Source organism: Thamnophis sirtalis, unplaced genomic scaffold (genome assembly GCF_051295495.1).
Source record: "Thamnophis sirtalis isolate CommonGarterSnake01/CBP01778 unplaced genomic scaffold, rThaSir2_p1.2 scaffold_6, whole genome shotgun sequence".
Classification (NCBI taxonomy): Eukaryota; Metazoa; Chordata; class Lepidosauria; order Squamata; family Natricidae; genus Thamnophis; species Thamnophis sirtalis.
Genome location: NW_028261386.1, coordinates 13,848,469 through 13,869,468, shown reverse-complemented (window position 1 = coordinate 13,869,468; position 21,000 = coordinate 13,848,469). Strand labels below are relative to the sequence as shown.

Below are 21,000 nucleotides of genomic sequence, written 5' to 3'. Positions count from 1 at the left end.
ACTAAACAATGAAGCCACCACTTTTATCTTCTGTGACCATCTCTCCTCCATTCTCCAGTCTTATTCTGGAGTTGCCTTCTTACAGTATAAGACATCATTAGATAGATGTTCCATGTTAATTTATGCAATTGTTCCAGAAACGCACAACTTTAGGCAAAGTATCTTGTGCAGAACCCTCTTAAAGCACTGTATGCAAACCTGAAGCAGGATTACAAAAATGCAGGATGAAGCTAGGAGATAAACTGAACTAGAATCCCAGCAAAGTGAACTGGAGATTCAGGAAACAACATCAGTGGTGGGTTGCCAATTTTTTTACTACCGGTTCAGGTGTGCTCCCTCGCGTGTGACTCTTCTGCGCATGCACAGAAGCAGGTGGGCGGAGCCTCCTGCTGCCACTACTACCCATTTGCCCGAACCGGGAGCAGCCCACCTCTGAACAACATGTAAGGAAAGGATGAACACATCTTAAAGTTGCTGTGGACACCCTGTCTCCTTGTCCAAAATGCAACTGATCTTATCAGCATCCAGACTGCTGTTTTCACTCTCATTTGATCAATCTTATTGATCATTAATTTGCCCATTTTGGCCTTCTGGTGTCTCAAATTTGTATGCCTAATGTCCAGCCTCAACTCTGGATGCATTGGAACGTTTTGCATACTGCAGCCACATCGTGCAAATGACACCAGCAAATTAACCTCATTAACTACAGAGACATCCAGTCCTCCCAAGGAGTCCTTCATGACTGACTTCCTGCAGATCCTCCTGGCTTCCTGCTTTTGCAGTTTTGCCATGTTTTATCTGCTAGTATACAGGTAGTGCTCGACTTACGACCACTATTAACCCCAGAATTTATGTTGCTATGTGAGAAATGTGTTAAGTGAGTTTTGCCTCATTTTACGATTTGCCACATTTGGTAAGTGAATCGCTGCAGTTGTTAAATTAGTAACACAATTAAGTGAAACTGGCTTCCCCATTGACTTTGCTTGGTCAGAAGGTCATCAAAGATATCACATGACTTCAGGACATTGCAGCCGTCATAAATATGAACCAGTTGTCAAGCATCCAAATGTAAATTACATGACCATGGGGATGCTGCAATGGTCATGTCACTTTTTCAGTGGTGGTGTCGCTAAGTGAACTGTTGTAAGTCGAGGATTACCTGTACAAGAATAAATCATATTTTAGTCTTGCAGTTTTAAGGAAGCATAGGAGATGAGTTTTGTGAATTTACTGCAATATGGTACTATAGTTGTTTCATGCTAATGGGATATATTCCCTGAATAATACAAAAATAGTAATAATGGAAAATAGGGCCATTCCTCAAGCCATATTTTTCCGATTATAAGACGCAGTTCTCCCCCACCCCTGTCAAAAGTGGGTGGTGCATCTTATAGAGTGAATATTGCAGCGGGGTGTTGGTGTGGAACTGATCAGCTGTTCTAGATAGTTGGGATCAATGTCACCTATTGCCGCCGCCGCCTGCTCATGGTGAACCAGGGATGGCAAACAAGCTTCAGCAAATGGCCCGAAGCTACGGCAAATGGGCCACAGTGGCAACAAATGGGCTGTGGTGGCAGCAAATGGGCGACAGCGGCAAACAGGCCATGGCGAATGGGCTGCAGCAATGGCAAATGGGCCACGGTGACGGCAAATGGGCCACAGAGGCAGATTTTTTTTTCTTGTTTTTCTCCTCTAAAGCTAATGTGTGTCTTATAGTCCAGAGTATCTTATAGTCTGAAAAATACGGTAAATAAGTTACATTATACTTTGTATATAATAACAGCTAAAATTAGACTACATTTAGGAGTAACTAGTCTGTATCAGAAAAACCACAAGCATACTATACAATAATTTCATCATCTATCAAAGACATGTACTTATAAAAATCTTGTTAATTGTATAAATACAAATGCTACTTTCTTCATGAAGATATTTTACATTACGGTAGTTAAGAAATAAACCCTTTGTACTGCTTTTTTAGCACTACATGTTGGAAATGCCTCAACAATAAATAAATGTTGGAAACATCTCGACAAGAATGTTCTTTCATATATGGTGGTTATGCTAAAAAAAAACCCACTAAATTATTAAAAGGAAATACACCAAAACATTCAGAAAATTATTAATTAAAACAGCAAATATTTTTATTAGGATGATTCCAGAGAACATAAGTAAAAGGTATCATAATTTATTAACCTATATATTGATAGTGGCAAAAACCAATCTGACACAATATTGGGGGAGGGACCCTGGCCATCAATACAAGAAGTCTAAAATCGAAGAATATGCAGCAATGAAAAGTACATATATGCAGCAGATATCTAATGAAATTCAAATAGGAATGGTTCCCTTATATACAGCACCTCATGTAGGTATGCAAGCTAAAATATACATACATGGACACACATACAGGTAGTCCTTGACTTACAACCTTTTGTTTAGTTACCATTCAAAGTTATAACAGTATTGAAAAAAGTGACTTTTTCTGTTGGCAGCATCCCCATGGTCATGTGATTAGAATTTGGACTCTTGGCAATTGGCTCATATTTATGACAGTTGCAGTATTCTAAGGTCATGTGATCACCTTTTGGGATCTTCCCGAAGCAAAATCAACAAGGAAGCCAGATTCATTTAACAATTACATTTAACAATTAGAGCCGAGGTGGCGTAGTGGTTAAATGCAGCACTGCAGGCTACTTCAGCTGACTGAAGTTCTGCAGTTCAGCTGTTCAAATCTCACTGGCTCAGGCTTGACTCAGCCTTCCATCCTTCCGAGGTGGGTAAAATGAGGACCCGGATTGTTGTTGGGGGCAATATGCTGACTCTGTAAACCGCTTAGAGGGCTGAAAGCCCTATGAAGCGGTATATAAGTAACTGCTAATTATGGTGCTAACTCAAATTGCAGGGATTCATTGAACAACTGTGACAAAGTCATTAAACTGGGCAAACTCACATCACAATTGTCTCATTTAGCAACAGAAATTCAATTGTGGTTGTAAATTAAGGATTACCTGTGTATATATAACTACAAATTCAAAATACCTTAAGTACGCATACAGGTAGTTCTCAACACATGATCATTTGTTTAGTGACTTCAAAGTTACAAGAGCACTGAAAAATGAGTTATGACCATTTTTCACACCTGACTGTTGCAGCATCCTCACATGATCAAAATTCAGACACTTGGCAACTGGCATATTGCAATTCTCAGGATCATACAATCACTTTTTGCAGCCTTCTGACAAGCCAGGTCAATGAGGAAGCCAGATTCATTTAACAACCATGTTACTAACTCAATAATGCAGTAATTCATTTAAAATATGGCAAGGAAGGTCATAGAATGGGGCAAAATTCACTTAACCATTGTCTTGCTTAGCAACAGAAAAAAATTGGGTACAATTGCGGTCATAAGTCACATGTACCGATATGTATGTATGTATGTATGTATGTATCTATCTTTTGTTTTGCTTGCATGTTTAACTAACTTCAATTAAAAAGTATTTAACTTCAATTAAAAAGTGTTTAAAGAAACTTCAGCAGATTTTTAATTATATCTTTTTCCACAAGAAATAATATTTTACAAATCACTTCACTGCATTTATATTATTGAGAATAGCATTAGCAACAGCATGTAGACTTGTATACTGCTTCTGTGCTTTACAGCACTGTCTAAGTCTAAGTGGTTTACAGAATGAGCATATTGCCCACAACAATCTGGGTCCTCGGAAGGCTGGGAAGATTGAGTCAACCTTGAGGTGGTAAGGACTGAACCCCTGATGGTCAGCAGAATTCGCCTGCAATATGCATTCTAACCACCGTGCTACCATGGGAATGAAATTACTTCATTTTTTTTATTTTTGGACAAAGAAAATGGACACAATTAAGAACAGCTATGGAAGATAATGAATTGTGGCATCAATTTATTCATGTGTCTATAAACCTAGTTAGAAAAGGATGAGGACTATTGGGAGCCACTTTACTGCAGTGCAGTGGATCCCAACCTATCCATCTTCGTGACCTGGTTGGGGGAGCAGAGGGGATGGTTATGTGAGAGTGGCAGGCACACGGATGAATGTATGCAGTTCCATTTGTGCAAACAGCAGGCGCACATGCCCACCGCTCACACAAATGGACATGAGTGTAAGTGCCCAACCACTCACACAGCTTAGTTCTGAATGGGCCAAATCGTGGTGGTGGGCTCCGGCTCAGGGGTTCGGTACCCCTACTTTAGTGGTTAAGGCAGCAAATTAAAAACCAGGAAACTCTTGAGTTCTTGTCCTGCCTGGTACAAAATCAACTAGATAACCTGGACCTGTCACTCTCTCTTAGCCCCAAGAAGGCGGCAATGGGAAACTCTTCCAAAAATCTTGTCAAGAAAACTGCAGCAACAAGTCCAGGCAGTCAATAGGAGTCAACGACTTGAAGAACACAAAATAATGTATTTATGGTTTCATTTCTTTGTTCAGCTTTGTTTCCTCTCAATTTTCTAATGATTTTTTTTTAATTTGCTTTTTTTTAAAAAAAAATGGTTAATAAAAAAAAATCTATACCAGGAACTCTGTGATATAGAGATTGGAAGGTAAAGATAAAATATGAATGCTCTGGTATTTATGCATATGTGAATTCACTACATTTTAAAAATCAGCTTAGATACTGATCATCCTGTGATTAATAGATATTTTATTGGTTATATATCAAGGATGGCATCCTTGGACAAATGCCGTAATTGTGAGAAGGATTAATAAACTCTGTTTTTAATTTATTTCTCTTATATTGAAGTTTTGAGTTTGAGTTAAATAAAATAAAAAGAGAAATGAATGTATACCCACCCTTAAAACTAATGATTTTAACAGGGTTAGGGATAAGAAATTTAACTCTTAATTAATACATTTGAACATATAACCTACGGTCCTCCAGATGGTGAATTACAACTCTCAACAGCCCAAGTTAGTCAGCTAAGGAAGAGGATTGTGGGTGCTGTACCCCAACATTGAAACATAAGCCACAGAGTATGAGCTGAAAACAGACTTTAAAAAGAAATCTTCTGATTCCAAAGATGCACGTGTTCGCTTCACTGTTAACATTAATTAAATTCAGAAACATCTGGAGAGCCACACTGTAGATTAAAAAATTAATTCAAATTATTTTAATTATAGTGGGGAAGTAAGTAAGTAAATAATTCTAGAATATAACTTTGAGAAACACCCTTGTAAGATTAATGAATGCTGTATAAGTTTGCTCTGGGGAAGGGAAATAAGGAAGCAGGTTTATGAAATCCCTGAATGTTAATATCCAGCAGCCAAAGAAAAGCCTCAATGCTTTCCCCTTGGGGTTATACAGGTGATCCCTTGAATGTTAGAGCAATGTCCAAGAGATTGTTACCCAGCTCTTCCTGTTCTCCTCCAAGACCAAACTCAGCAGTCAATTCTCTGAAGGTGATACATATGCGACGACTTTTAATATGGTTGCGATAAATGGCATGCTTCCACTGGTAGCGAGCAGCTCCGCTGAGAACGACAAGTGATCTCTGAGGTAGGTGAATCGCCACAAGGATTTCTCTGAGTGGGACTAACTTTGTGGGTGAACAACAGGTGCTTTCTAGTCTTTCTAGAAGACTGCAATCTTGAATCGGGTAATCTTGAGAAATATCAGGAGATTTATACCCGTGCATCTGCTTGTTTTTGTGAAGAACTAGAGGAAATAACTGGACATTGTCCTCTGAGTCGCAGGACATGGAAAGTACGGTATCTGAGAGCAAGTTTAAACTCACCAGCCTTTCTCCCCATAGCCACCAGTCATCCCAATGTGGGTCAATAGCAGATCCCCTCTCAGGATCATAATCTAAATTGCACTGCTCAACAGGAGAAAAACTTTCAAGAATTGGATATTTTCTCATTCGGGCCACGATCTCCTTGCTGAACCTGGGCAACCCAGAAAAATTGCCAGCTTTCAATTTCTGCTTTTTGAAGTTCACTTTGGGGCCATAGTCCTATTAAAAAAGAACAAAGAATATTTGAGGAGGGTTGAATTAAAAGTTGAACACTGAGAGCAATGAAATCCCCAACTCAGATTGCATCGCTTAAAAAAATGCAGGCTTAGGCTGCTATTTTTAGTCCACCACCTGCAATAACAGGGTTAGAATATTAATTGATAAGATTCTAGTTGAGATTGACAAACACAGTCCAACAGTGCTGTTTCCTGAACAACAAACTCTTGGCTATAATTTTAATTAAAATTATATATTGTATATCTAAAACTAATTTTGAAAACAAATCTGTTTAAAATATTTGGTTTCTGCATACATTGTAGAAAATATCATCTTAAAAGAGGTATCTCTTACTACAAATGATCTTCAAAACAAAATCCACCATAAATATTTATACAGGAAAACTCGATTTCAGTATAAGAATTTATATCTGTTTTGCATCTGTTTAATGGTTTAAAATGTCAGACTATCAATGATTTTGGGCAATATGGCAGTATAATCAGTCAAGCATCAACATATTGCAGGGATTTTATCCTGGTGATTAATTGTGCTTTAATTTCTCCTGAAATTGCTACCTGAAACATTTCCTGTTTAACAACTGAAGAATATTTATTGATTGCTTAACTGGCTAGTACCTAAGAAATTTCTGCCCTCAATTTGCTTTCTTAAGAAACACCATCAACAACCAAGAAAACAAACAAATGCATCTTCAAACAAAGCAAACTAGGATTTGTTTCTCATTCAAGTTACAAATAACCAAATTCCAATTATCATACTTTGGACACATTATGTGAACATTTATTTCTCTGGAGAACTCTATATTTGGGAGGAAAGGTGAAAGTAGAGGAGTGACCAGGAGCAAGTTCGATGGACTGAGTTACAATGGTGATAGGTGGCCTAAAAGGGTCACATTCAGGACATATTGTCACAAAGAAAATCTATATGGTTGTGATGAGTTTAACACTGACTTGGTTGCACATAATCAAATTGTAACTCTTGCTCTACTTCCTATTTAAATATCTGCTTATTATGAGTAGTTTTGCAACTACAAGGAAACATACGTTACTTTTCTGTAGTGGTTGGATATTTTTCTTTCCACCCCTTTGCTCTTTCTTTTCTTAATTGACTTTATGATAGCTAATTTTAATAGGTCAAATGGCAATAAAAAAGACTTGCTTAAGCATGTCTAGAGATTTTCTGACAATGAGATTTGAATTATGCATCTTTAGCTCAGTTTTGTTTCCCTTTTTTTTCTCAGTGCAGCTATTCCTTCACCTAAAAAAAATATTGTTCTAGCTTTTCTCCCTTTCACTGCTGTTTCTGTTGAAAGATAAGCAAACACACAGACTTCTGTAGAAGGTGATTTGCATAACACACTGCATCACAAACTGACATGATAGTCTTCCAATATCTAAGGGGCTGCTAGAAAAAAGAGGGGGAGTGTCAACCTATTCTCCAAACATTAGAAGGCAAGACAAGAAGCAATGGATGAAAACTAATCAAGAAGAGAAGCAACCTAGAACTAACAAGAAATTTCCTGAATTAAAACAATCTGTGGGTTGACTTGCCTCCAGAAGTTGTAGATTTTCCAACACTGGAAGCTTTCAAGAAGAGATTGGGCTGTCATTTGTCAGAAATGGTGTAGGGTCTCCTGCTTGGTGGTGGGTTGGACTAGAAGATCTACAAGATCCTTCCAACAATCTGTTAATTAAAAAAATCTCCAAGCTCCCTTCCAACTCTGTTATTCTGTTCAACCATCTGTTATGCAAATACAGCCTATGGTGTGTTCATAATTCATTTTCTCATGTAAACCAAGTAAACTGGATTGAATAAACCCTGATAAAATAAACCAAGTACTTATCATGATCAAAACAGAATGAAAGTGGTTGCACCACAGATGCTACTAACATTTCTCTGTCGCTTTGACTTTTTCTTTTGGGAAAAAAAAATCACAGGGAAAGAGAATAGAAGGAAGAACTCACAAACCAAATAAAAATATCCAAAGATAAACACTGAAAGTTGACCCCATCCCTATGTCCCAAACTAAGGAGCAATTCAAGTTTGAGGCAAGACCTGTTTTCTTCGGCCAGATTGTGAAGGCTTCCATGTGCTCCGATCCATTAGTTCAACCATTTGATATTCCTCATTTGGGTTTATAAAGTCTTCCAGCAAAAAAACTCCTGGAAACTGGAAAGCCCAGCCTTCAAATTCTGATTGTTTCTCTCCCACAGCGAAGCCGGTCAGTGGGCAGTAAATAAAGTTTGCACTTTTCTGAGGAAAAAATGGAAATGTGAGAGGAGAAACTAGTAACCGAATGTGATCTTCACGTTTGCTATTTGTCAAATGTTCTAGTTTGCAGAAATACAGCCTTCTAATCACTTGCTTAAATGTGCAGAATTCCTTCGTGTTATATTAAAGCTACTCCTTTACAACACGTCTTTTAGTGTCCATTCAAAGTTATAACACAGGCCCAAAAGCTACTTATGACCCAGTTTCAAAGTTACATCAACTGCAGTGCCACCACAATCATTTGCCCTTATGGCCAACCCAGGGATGCTGTAGTGCTCACCCCCTATCCCACCCCGCTGGGTTCCTGCAGCCACTTATTTACCCAAGCCTCCATCTTCCTTCTCAATGAGCAACCAAGGGGAGATCAGGCCTCTGGAGTTTGCAACTTTCAGCAAGGAAGGGGAGAATAGGCTGTCTGGAGCCTCCAGTTTCTTTCCCACTCAGGAACTTGCAGGACTCAGCCTGCTCCAGAGCCCAACAATACCCAATGTATCTTTCTGTTTTTTGAAGCTTCAGAGAGAGGCATTCAGCCCTGATTACAGGATTTATAGACATAGCCTTCTAACAACGCAGGTGTTAATTCTCAGGCACCTGTAATTTTAAGGAGGCTCCATAAACACCATAAAGAAATGGAACCTCCTTAAAAATATGAAACAAAAAAACCACCATGCAGTATTGCAAAAGTAGAACCTAATGCAAAAGAGCAGAGTTGTGCCAGGTTTTCTGGGTGGGAAGACAGCTAAAGGCTTGTAAGCTCTACAGCTGGCTTGGATCTCTCTTGCTCACTGGATGGGAAGGACGTGAGGGGCAGGAAGTGGAGCATGGGTGCCTTAAGGGATAGGATAAGCCTTGAGAGGTCCAGGGCAGGCAACTCCTATCCCTGAAGCAGCTTGTACAGGTAGTCTTCGACTTACAACCGTTTATTTAGTGACCAAACATACTGAGAAAAGTGACTTATGATCGTTTTCACACTTACGACCGCTGCAGCATCCCTGTGGTCACGTCATCAAAATTCAAAGGTTTGGCAACTGACTCATATTTATCATGGTTGCAGTATCCCAGGATCATCTGATCCCCTTTTGTGACCTTCTGAACAAAGTCAATGGAGAAGGCAGATTCACTTAACAACCGTGCTACTAATTTAACAAGGGCAGTGATTCACTTAACAATGGTGGCAAGAAAGATCGTAAAATGGGGCAAATTCACGTAACAAATGTTTCACTTAGCAATTAGGCTCAATTGTGGTTGTAAGTCAAGGACTACCTGTACTCCACTTAACAACCCTTGCATTAATTTAAGAGTTGCATCAGGGAGAGTAGGGGTATTTAAGTGAGGTAATATTGCTTAATAGCTAAGGCAATAAGTGACAAATATGCAGGCTCCATCATGGTTATATCTTGAGGACTACCTATAATTGGTATTACATTTTGAAGATGGGCTTTGGTAATTTGGCTTATGCCATAGTTTTGTTGAGTATGTTCTAAATGTTTTAAGATAACCAGTTTCCTATTCTTTTAAAAGGCACATAAATGTGTTGTATAATTAATCTTTTATTTTCACAATGTTTCTTTTAGCAGAATTCAAGAGCTGATATTATAATGATGTAATTTATATCCCATGCGTAAAGATGTAATTTTGAGAAAATTAAGAATTATGTTCCATATTGAATCAAACTATAGGGACAAATTAACAAATTAAGAATAATAAACAACAGCACATTTAAAATTAACAGGTTATTTAAACTATTGGTTCAGTATTTTAAACAGTGGAATACAAATATTTTCCAGGGGCAGGACAAAAATAAAATTATTATCATTAAATATAACAAATCTCCTTGTTCTGTCCTTTATGTACTCGGCAAGAGAGGAGAGCATTTTGTTAGACCTCTAACCTTTGGCAGAATAAGATTTCCAGCAAATGTAAGGGTATTTAAGATATCTCATTAAAGGTTTGGTCATTTGTCACAAAAAAGTCTCATTCATCTCTGGCAGTTCAAGCAGTCTATTCTAAGCTCCCACAATAATATCGACTCAAACACCATTATATTTTTTGCAAGGTTCTTCACTACGTTGCAAATCCTTGGGCTTAGATACCACTTGGATAGAGTCTGGTGAAATTACTTGGGTAACATTCTGCAAGATCAAATGTGATTACAAGTAGCCCTCAACTTACAATTATAATTAGGACCCAGAACTCCTTAATGTGGTCATTAAGTGAGTCATCACATGATCATATCCAATTTTATGGCTTTTTTCATTAAGCAAATCATAGTCATTAAGTGAATCTAGTTTTCCCATTGACTTTGATTGTCAGAAACTGGCTGGGGAGGACACAATGGCAATCATGTGATCCTGGGATGCTGCAGCCATAAACACAAACTGGTGGCCAAGTACCTAAATCAAGATTATGTGACCATGTGGATGCTGATAGTTGTGTGAGGATCGGTTATAAGTTACTTTTTTTCACCCCTGTTGTAACTTCAAACAATTGCTAAACAAATGGTTGTAAGTTGAGGGTTACCTACATTCTGAACGTGGAAAAGACATTAGATTTCTAGCCACAGAGGATCCTAGAGAAAAAGGATTGTGTTGACTGGGATTCAGGACTAGGCAATGCACAAAAACAGTACCAGTTGCCTTAAGATCTGGATGGAGTGTTTTCTATGGCCTGGCCTTTTGGTTCCTCCCATATGTGCTATGCAAGTCTTCTCTCTTTTTCTGCTCTTTAACATCTGCCTGAAGCTTCTAAAAAGTAATTTTTTCAGTTCAGGATTGAGAATAACCACTATGCTAATAAAACTAACCATACCCAGACCTGACTTAGCACTTCACAGCACTATAAAGAGTTAGGCCGATCACAACAAATGAAATTAAAGCCCATGGGGCAGAATAGTTCTTCATAAGTGAGTATCTGGCTCATTCTCATATCCTAAATTTGCTCTGGATAGGGTTGTATTCCCCTTGAAAAAAACAGTTTTGTGATGTGGAGGTCCTGCCAGCTCTCCGTGACTCAAATATTTATTACAATATAGTCAGAAACCAGTGTAATACCTTGCTATTTTATTCTTTGAGTAGTGGGATGATACTGTGGCCAAGTATCAGACTCTAACAACAATCAGAACTTGAAATGATAAATTCAAAGAACCACCCTCTCATTGTTCAAATTAGCAACCTTTATTATATGAAAGTGACCACGCAAGGATTCTAGTCAATACTATTATCTTCAATTGAGATGTCTATATAGAAGCAATTCTAAGCAGTTAGAATCAACTTTTCTTTCTTTTCTTTTTAATGTAGAGGAATTAGCACTTCTCTCTTCTGCGAAAAAGGGACAGCTTAGACCAGTAAATGGAGATAGAAATGGCTACCAGCTTCCTTATTATTGTGTGAACAAGTTGCAATATCTATGGAGATTCTCAATCATTCAGGTCATGGTTATCCAATGGTGCATTTTCCAAAAGGCAACTGGACTTTTTTTTTTCTTTGAAAACATTTTGCTTCTCATCCAAAAACCTTCATTAGTTCTAATGGAAGGATTTAAATTCTTTGTGGTCATCTGGTTAGCTCTCTGAAAGTTGTCTGAAAGCTCTCTGAAAAAAGGTAGCCAAAGTACTTGAGTTTCATCTTCAGGATCTGGCCTTCTAAAGAGCAGTCAGAGTTGATCTCCTCTAGGACTGACCAGTTTGATTGCCTTGCAGTCCATGGGACTTGCAGGAGTCTTCTCCAGCATCATAGTTCAAAGGCCTCCATTCTTTGGCGCTCAGCCTTTCTTATGGTCCAACTTTCACAGCCATACGTTGCAACTGGGGAAACCATAGCCTTTACAATATACACTTTTGTTGGCATGGTGATGTCTCTGCTTTTTAGTATGCTATCTAGATTTGCCATAGTTTTCCTCCCCAGGAGCAAGCGTCTTTTAATTTCTTGGCTGTAGCCCCCATTTGAAGTGATTTTGGAGCACAGGAAAATAAAATCTGTCATTACCTCAATTTCTTCCCCATCTATTTACTAGGAATTGAGAGGGCCAGATGCCATGATCTTAGTTTTCTTGAGTTTCAAGCCAACTTGTGTATATTTTTCCTTTTTATTTGTATTAATGTTCACTATTTAAAAACTATTCAGCTTTGTGAAAAGTTAGAACAATATACGATGAATGAATAAATAATTTGCCCTCTCTCTTCCTCCATTTTACAACTGATACCGTAGATGAATCTGACAGAAAATCATCCAGTATCATCATGGATGTTCATAGCCTCAGTGAGGTTTGTAATTTTGTATCTCTTTGGTACTAATTTAAAATTCTAAAAAAACTGATACTTAAAACAATGGGCAGACTGCTGGCTTTGGGATCAAGGCAGGATATATCCTATCTGCTGGAAACATGATAGTTACTTGAAAGAACATGTTGCTCCAAACAAAACAAGATGATTTAGAAAGAACAAATCTATTCACAATAATGGCCTCCTAATTCTGACAAAACACAATTTTTCTTCAGCTTTTTGCCTTAGCAGAAAGAACAGGAGAAAATAGACTATCTGTATCAGAATCCTGCTAAATTCATCATATCGATCCTCAAGCTGTGTCATATGAATATACACATGGTTTGTTTTGGTTGTTGTTGTTTTTGTAGAATGAAACACATTCATGTCAACCTTTCTTTAATTTTATTAATGAAAATATTCTTTTCCATGAATTGTCTAAAATACTTAACTACTTCAATACTATTTTAGTTATGTTCCCAATTATTGCAGATGATCCATAACTGAAATAATTTGATCCCATTTTAAGGCTTTCTGGATTTGAATACATATAATTATAGTCTAGATAAAATCATCGAAAAAAATGATTTGGCAACCTTTGTATTTCCTAACCTTGGGTTGTAAATATATTTGTTATCAAATTCCTAAAAGGTTTGAGCTTCTGGACTGAGTTCACACAATTTGCCAAAGCATAAATAAAGTCTAGGCAATCCGTTGATGGCTAGGATCATAGGTAACATTTGAGGGGAAGAAGAAATACAATGGGTAAGGCAATACTTGGACAGAAGATTCATCTGTGTTGGATAAGACTTTTCTGGATGTTCACTGGAGTTTGGGAAGTTTCTTTGTAAGATTTTCCATCTCTCCTCCATTGCTCCAAATTTGCCTGCCTGAAATTGCCACTTATCCTTTTGAACTTTCCTAATATATAACAGTAAAATGGATTTTTAAAAGATACAATGTTTAAAAAATACGACGGCAACCTGAAGTGGGAACTTCTTCCCTCTGTAGTAAACTCGGCTTAGGATACCCTTCCTCCCTTTCTTGGAGAGACGAGCACTCTGCACGTCCTCAGAGCCACTCTTACGCCGAAGCTCGGGCGACGACCACCACCCGCTTCAAACTTTCCCCCTCCCACCCTTCAATTCCCACCCCCTTCTCCACCCCTTCTCTGAGGCCGCGTGGGTTACCTGCGGGGGCGGGGCGGCCTCGCAGAGCAGGCAAGAGCGGATCCCCTTGCACCCGCAACCCCTGGCTTCTCCGAGGCCGGCCCCATCTTCTGCTCCTCCTCCTCCTCCTCCTCGCCTTTTAGCAGCCGCCATCCTACCCGACCCCGGTAGCTTTTGCCGCCGTCGGCCCCCCTCCGCGCTTCCGGTTCGGCGAGCCTCGGCGGTGGCAGCAGAAGCAGCACCAGAAGGTTCTGGCGCCCGCCTGAGGTAAGGCTCAGGCCGAGCACGGCGAGAGATGGGCTGGCACGGAGCCCGGGGGCGTGGGGACAAGGGGCCGGCAGCCGATGGGGCGTTAAGCGAGCGCGCGCCCGGCGGGAAATATTGAGGCGAGCCGCCTCCCTCTTTGGACTTTTCTCCTCAAGGCCCTACCGGCCGCCTTGACTTGAAGGAGCGATGTTGTTGGCGGGAAACTCGCCTTCCCAGCAGCGCTTTGCGCGGTTTGTTTCTAAGAAAGGCATCCTCGCCTCCTGCCGGGGCGTGATGGGAATTGTGGTCCCGAGGCCGGCCGAGCATTTAAAGATGCCGCTGCTCTCCTGCCTTACCCTCCCCTCTCCGGTTTTCCTCTTCGCCGCCACACGGCGCCTCTTTCTCTCCGGGCTCGTTTTTTTTTTTTTTTAATAAAATCTGTCCCTCCGTAGTGAGATGATGTGTAATTTTGTTTACATATTGGTAGATGTCGGTCTGTCGGAGGAGAGAGGTTTTTTCCCCCCATTGTTCAGTAGGGTGTTAGGAAGACGAGGCGGCAACCAGACCCTCTAAGCTGCTCATTTTCCTTTTGAAACAATAACCCCCCCTTTTTGGGGTGGGGGGACGGACATGCAGTTTTTCCCTCTTCCATCTCATTTCAGATTGAGGTTTGCCTCAGAGATAAGTGGGTCGGTTTTTTCCTTTTCGGCATCTCCCTGCTGTTCCGCCACCTCAGGTATACATCATCGTAGTTGAAAACTGCTCTTAAAAAATAAGCCGCCTTCTCCAAGATGCTTAGGCATGTTCTATTCCCCTCCCCATACCTTTGAAATTGCCTATTCTCTGATTTAGTTAGTTTCAGTAATAACACACACACAAAGCCCTTTTTTATTGGGAACAGGGGAGTCAAAGGTGCCCATCATTTTGGCACAAGTCGGCTATTATAAATGACCTGGAAATCAAAATACCCAATTATGATGACAACGCTTCCCAAAACTGGAAACGCTCCCTCATTTTAACCCAAATTCTACTCATTCCCTGTCTTTTGATGCTTTTCTGGTATGTCCAGAATTGCTATCCAGATATGTAAGACTGTTAGAGCTGAGATTAATTTTTTAAAGGTCCATAATATAGGGGTGGTGCTAATATAATACATGCATGTATAAATATGTGTTTCAGCCATGAATTTCTGAAAATCTATATAAGGCAATGTACAGGGGGTAAGCAAAATGAAAATCAAAGAGGTGAGAGGGACTGTTAAGACCATTAACATCAAATCCTTGTTCAGTTTAGGAATTTGAATTAAAATATTCCTGAACTATGGCCCTTCAGCCTCTTTCTGTAAACATTGAGTCAATGGAAGCCCACCATTTTTGAGGGATAAATATTTTTACTGTCAAACTCTCTTACATTAATTTTTTTGTAACTGGACATTTAAAGATTCTTATTCCATGTTTTTGCACTATGAAGTGTTTTAAGTTCTGACCAACTGTTGATCAACCTTCTTCATTCTATTGCTTGATAATTGCTTTCAGTTGTTTTCTGTTGGGAATAAACATACAGTACAGATTTCCCTCAGGTATAAAACTAAATTTTTAGTTTTTGATCATTCATTTTGCATTTCTATTTGTTTCTGTGAATCTTCTTAAAATATAGCATCTGCAACTGGACACTGTACATGAAGTGGAGTCTGAGGAAGGCCGAATATAGTTGCTTTGGCAACTGCTTCTGTTGATGCATTCTGAATTGCATTTCCCTTTGGAGCTGTTATCATGTTGATTCATATATAGTTTACAAATAACATTCCCAAATTTTTTTCATATGTTCTAGTATGGTCAAGAGATCATGTATGTGTGTATTTTATTTCTTTTTTGTAAGTGAAGAACTTTGCATTCATCTTTATTAATATTCATTCTAGTTTGAGCCCACTTTAATAGCCTATTATTTATTTTGAATTATGCTTCTTCTGTAATATTCTCTCATTCAATTTTATGTTAGCTATTGTAGATTCTTCTGATTCCTTAAATGATGGATATATGCGTGCGTGTATGTATGTATGTATATATGTATGTATGTATGTATGTATGTATCTATCTATCTATCTATCTATCTATCTATCTATCTTATCTATCTATCTTATCTATCACCTTTTTTCCTTCTGTGGAAAAGAGGTGTAATATTTTTTTCAGAAACTTGTTTCCTCAGCCATAACTTTGAACTGCCAGCTAAAAAAAACATTTGTCTCTCTGATAAAGATAATGAAGTATTGGAAAATGTTAGTAGAAAACTAAAGAAAGCATCTTAGAAGCTTTAGGAAGCTCTTTACATATGTTAGCAAAAGTATGGCTTCTGGACTTGGAAGGAATTTGGACAGAGTTGGGATGATATCTATTTATAGAGATTAGAAACAAATTAATGATCCTGAGCATTGTTTGAGACAAGTATTTTTCTGCTTGGGTTATATTTCTCTGTGGCCTGGTTTCAGTTTTAATTCCAGTCACAGGTATAGCTTCAGGTGTTGATCTGGGTCCAGATTGCCTGTATATCACTATTATGATTTAAGTTTCTTTAACAAAATGTGGAAATCATTGATGTGTAAATAGAATATTCCATCCCTCACCATGTTGTATTTTTACTTATTTTAATTTAAACAATGGATATTAATTGTAAAAATAATAGGTTGAAAAGCGAAATGCAACATTGTTTCCTTTTGTTACAAATCATTTTCCAAAATTGTTGGCTTTATAGCATTGCCATCAAATATGAAGAAAAAAAACGATCCAATCTGATATTGCATTTCCAGCCATTTTTACAAAATGCATTATCTATTTTGGCACTCAACACTGTGTAATATACCACCAACAGGACATCTTATGCCATTTCTCTCTATGTGTAATACTGATGGTATATTATCTATTTTCCTTTGTTATCCCTATGTTTGCATATTTTTAATGTTTGGATTCTGCATTCATTGAACTACATAATCTTTGACTTGTTCATTTTCTGAATCATATCATCTGTAATTTATAAGTAAGATCCAATATATTATCTAAATTTTGTGTTGTAAGCTTTTTAATTCAGGAAAATCTCTTAAGTATCTTACCTAGAGCTGCCTATATTCATTTTCAGATTAAAATTAAAAAATCTTACTCTCATTAATATTGACATTCTAAATTGTAAATAATTGAAATACCTCTTTTTATTAACAATAGTCTAAGTTACCTAAACAGTAGAGTGTTAATAATTTTCAATCAATATTGTACAAATGTCACTGTATAGAAACAATATATTAAGATTTACAAGAACATACAAAAATTAAAAGATGATAGGAAAAACTAGCTAATGGCTAATTGTTGCTTTCAGATACCTGCATATACATAAATGTATATGTGTGTTTATATTCCTCGATTTGCTACCATACATTCAGCAACCATTTTAAATTGCAACGGTACTGAACAAAGAGACTTATTACCTGTGCCCAAAGTTACAGCTATTGCAGCACCTCCAGTGGTCATGGGTGCTTGGTAGTCTACCTGTATTTATGACTGCAAGGGCACTGCAGTTACCCACCACCACCTATCCTCCCATCTCAGCCACCCACTTGGCCCACCTGTGCATGTGAAGCTGCTATGGTTAGAAGATTCCAGCCTGCTCCCTATCCTGCCAAGCCCAGAAGGCCTTGGTCTGCTCCATCCTACCAGATCCAGGAGATCTCAGCCCCTGGCCTGACAAAGCCCAAGTGGTCTTATCCCACTCCCTGGCACAAAGCACCCCACTTCAGCATTTTTCTCTTCTACTGCCAGGCACGCTCAGCCTATGCAGGGTGTAGTTTTCTTACCAAAGCTACCTTGCACCATTCTTCAAGCATGATCTGGAGAAGGAGACTTCCAAAGCATAAAAACAACAGAATCCACTTAGAGTACAGAAAAAAAAAGAAAGAAAAAATAAATAAAATAATAGTAAAGAGAAAGTTTTCTCCTTTAATTGTAAACTTTAGTTCCTTATGGTTTCCTCTAATGTCTAACTTTCAAAGTTCCATCCTATGTTTTTTAAGAGATTCAAAACAAAAACATTTTCCCGTTAGAAAATAGTAATTTCAAATCCTATTTCAAATCCACCTTTCTACTTTCCAAAATCAATGTTCTAATCATCTGTTTAATGATTATTAAAAAATAATAACTTAGGTCCTCAAATTTGTATTTAAAGCTTCTTTCACTAAGAATTGAAGAAAATTTTACACAGTACTGTAAAACGCCTTAATCCAAAGGTTCCTGATAACTGAAAAGCAATTAACAAGCCATTTCTGAAGCGGATTAGAAAAGAAAGTATGGGAACCAGTATCCTTTTGAAAGATGTCAACTGCAGTATGAGCAAAAATGGATTTCTCTTGTCTCCCAGAACTCTAAACCTACTGGAGACCATTAGCTTGCAGTCTCCTCACAATGAGTATTATATTTTCCAGATTTGAAAAATGCAATGGAAGGCATTTCAAAATGGAAAAAGTTGAAACTGACCTGTTGGGAAGAATCACAGCAGTAAAACTGAACGTTTTGCAAGGCCCAACTTTTTGATCCAAATAATCTCTAAAAAGAATTGAGGAAAAGACTCTAAATGATTGATTTTTATGGTCTAATAAAAAACCCAAAATATGGTTTAAGTTTTTTGAAGACTCAAAAGAACATGGTGAACTAACAATATCCAAATGTAAATTATGTAACTAAGCTACTTGATTAATTTGGGTAACAGATTGGATTATAAAAATTTATTGTTGGATTGCTTCTATGGAAGAAGGAAGACTTCCAGATAGAATGTATAAATCTTCAGTCTGATGTATGCAGAAAAAATGCAATGTATAATAGACCATTCAATAATAAGTATTGTTTTGAAAGTATGGAATAAACCAGAGGTGGGTTGCCAATTTTTCGACTAATCGTCGTGTGTGGTGCTTCTGCACATGCGCAGAAGGCTCCAAGTGGGTGGGCGGAGCCTCCTGCCGCTGCTACTACCAGTTCGCCCAATCTGGACTGAACTGGGAGCAACCCACCTCTGGAATAAGCATAGAAAAGGACCTACACATTCCTCACTTAATGATCAGTTGTCTCTCACGGACTTGGTTTATGCTGATGACATCGTCTTCTTTGCTGAAACAGCCCAAACCGCCCAAAATACCCTGGATGCATTACAAGCAAATGCTAACAAGCTCGGCCTGGTGATAAATGGTGCCAAAACCAAATTCATTTTCGCGGGCACTCAACCAGCTCAACTGCACCTCGAAGGCAACCCTATCGAAAGAGTAGAAACATTTAAATATTTGGGGTCGATCATCGACAGCCAACGTGTAGTGGCTACAAATGACATCAAAAGCCGCATTGGCAATGCTACAGCCGCATTCGCCTCTTTAAGGAAGTGCCTGTGGAGCCAAAATGACGTGACGATTGCGACCAAGATGAGGATATTTAATGCTTCCATCCGCACAATCTTACTGTACGGCTCGGAATCGTGGACTTTACTTAAAAGCGACCTGAACCTATTAGAACGATTCCAGCTAAGATGCCTGCGCAACATTCTGCACATAACTCTACGGGACCGATGGAAAAACGAAACGGTATTGCAGCTGTGTAAAAACCAAACTACAATCGAACTTTACCTAAGAAGACAACGACTTAGATGGTTTGGACACGTTTGCCGTATGGACAATAGCCGATTACCTTACCGATCGATTAACTCGCTGCGACCGGATGGATGGAAAATCGCACGAAATGCCCCAAAGAAAACGTGGATATCCCAAGTGGCTCACGATCTTCAACCACTCCATTTCTCGATAACCGATGCCCAACAAGCCGCCCTAAATCGGAGTCAATGGCGTGCTGTAATCCGTGACGTCCTGCCCCTGGCCTTCACAATGCAACGGTCACTGCCTTATGGACGTTGACATTTACGAAGATTAAGTCCAAGTCCAAGTCACTTAATGATGGCTTCTGGAATTTCTATAACTAAGTGGTGTGATTATGTGAAATTGTGCTTTATGCCTGTTACTTAGCTATGGTAATTCCAGTCCCAATTACCTTTGTTAAGACTACCTGTAAATTAAAACTCTCTTTCAAGAGAACATTGTTAAATCTCATTAATTAGATATATTAATAGATTGATCAGAATTTCTTCTTCTTTTAAGGTTTTTTTTTTTTACTTTACAAACATATCAGTGCGTGAACAGTGTGGCACCTGGATGTCATACATTCTAATTCAAATAAAACTAAAAAAAATTAAACATAATTATTACATTCAACCAACTTGTACATTTCTAACATTAATACATAATTAAATTAAGTTGCAATCTCATTATTTAATTAGTCCATGTCTTCTCTTGTTATTGCTCTTATTTTATTATATAAAAATGTATACATTAACATTCCCTCTTTCTCTTATTTCTATCTCTTATTCTAACTTTTAGTTATGTCACCCTTTATTAAAAGACATTTTCTTTTGATCCTTCCTAACTTCTAGTCATGTCATCTGCCTAAAAAAGGAAAGGAGAGAGAGAAAAAAACAAAAGCAAATCAGAACAATAACATTAAAAAGAAATCATCTATCCATTGCCTCTTGTTCACTTTAATACTTCAATTGCTATGCTTTTTTTGACTTCCATATTCCTCTCTTGGATCTTTGTCTCTGTCTGCATCTATTTTTTGGCTGTTCGATGTAGGTATTTCTCCCATCTCTACCCTCTTTCAGGGCCTAGTTTCCAAAATTTCTGCCCAGACCTCTGTCTCCCTTTCAAAAGTATCTTCCTGTATCTCCAATTCTCTTTTCAACTCTCTTAATATATTTTCCTCCTGGTTTAATTTATCAGTCACTGTTATTTTCATTGTTATCTCTTCCTTGTCTTCTTTTATTCTCTGAATCTTCACCTCAGTTTTTTCCTCCATGTCTACTGTTGACTCCTCCCTTTCCTGGGCGTCTTGGTCTTTACTCAACATCCCTCATATAGTATTTTCCATTTTTTCCGTAATCTCCTTAATGATGTCCTTTGTGTTTTGAAAAAATAACACCAT

General features: G+C 38.3%; 2 protein-coding genes across 3 annotated transcripts in view; one reads left to right on the top strand and one right to left on the bottom strand.

Annotated features, from left to right (window-relative positions):
• Positions 1–2,126: 2,126 nt before the first annotated feature.
• Positions 2,127–13,855, bottom strand: ALKBH4 (alkB homolog 4, lysine demethylase). Its single transcript, XM_087717230.1, has 3 exons — positions 13,724–13,855; positions 8,060–8,257; positions 2,127–5,989 (listed from the first exon to the last, which is right to left on the bottom strand). Exons 1-3 carry the CDS (start codon positions 13,853–13,855, stop codon positions 5,333–5,335), a joined length of 987 nt encoding a protein of 328 aa, XP_087573356.1. The 3' UTR covers positions 2,127–5,332.
• The window catches only part of LRWD1 (leucine rich repeats and WD repeat domain containing 1), a 32,364-nt gene continuing 25,191 nt past the window's right edge, over positions 13,828–21,000 (top strand). The window contains exon 1 of one of the 2 annotated variants that reach the window (XM_087717228.1): positions 13,828–13,969. The gene's annotated coding sequence lies outside the window, so the exon portion shown is untranslated. The remainder of the gene's footprint in view (positions 13,970–21,000) is intronic. The other variant, XM_087717229.1, reaches the window with a different exon arrangement.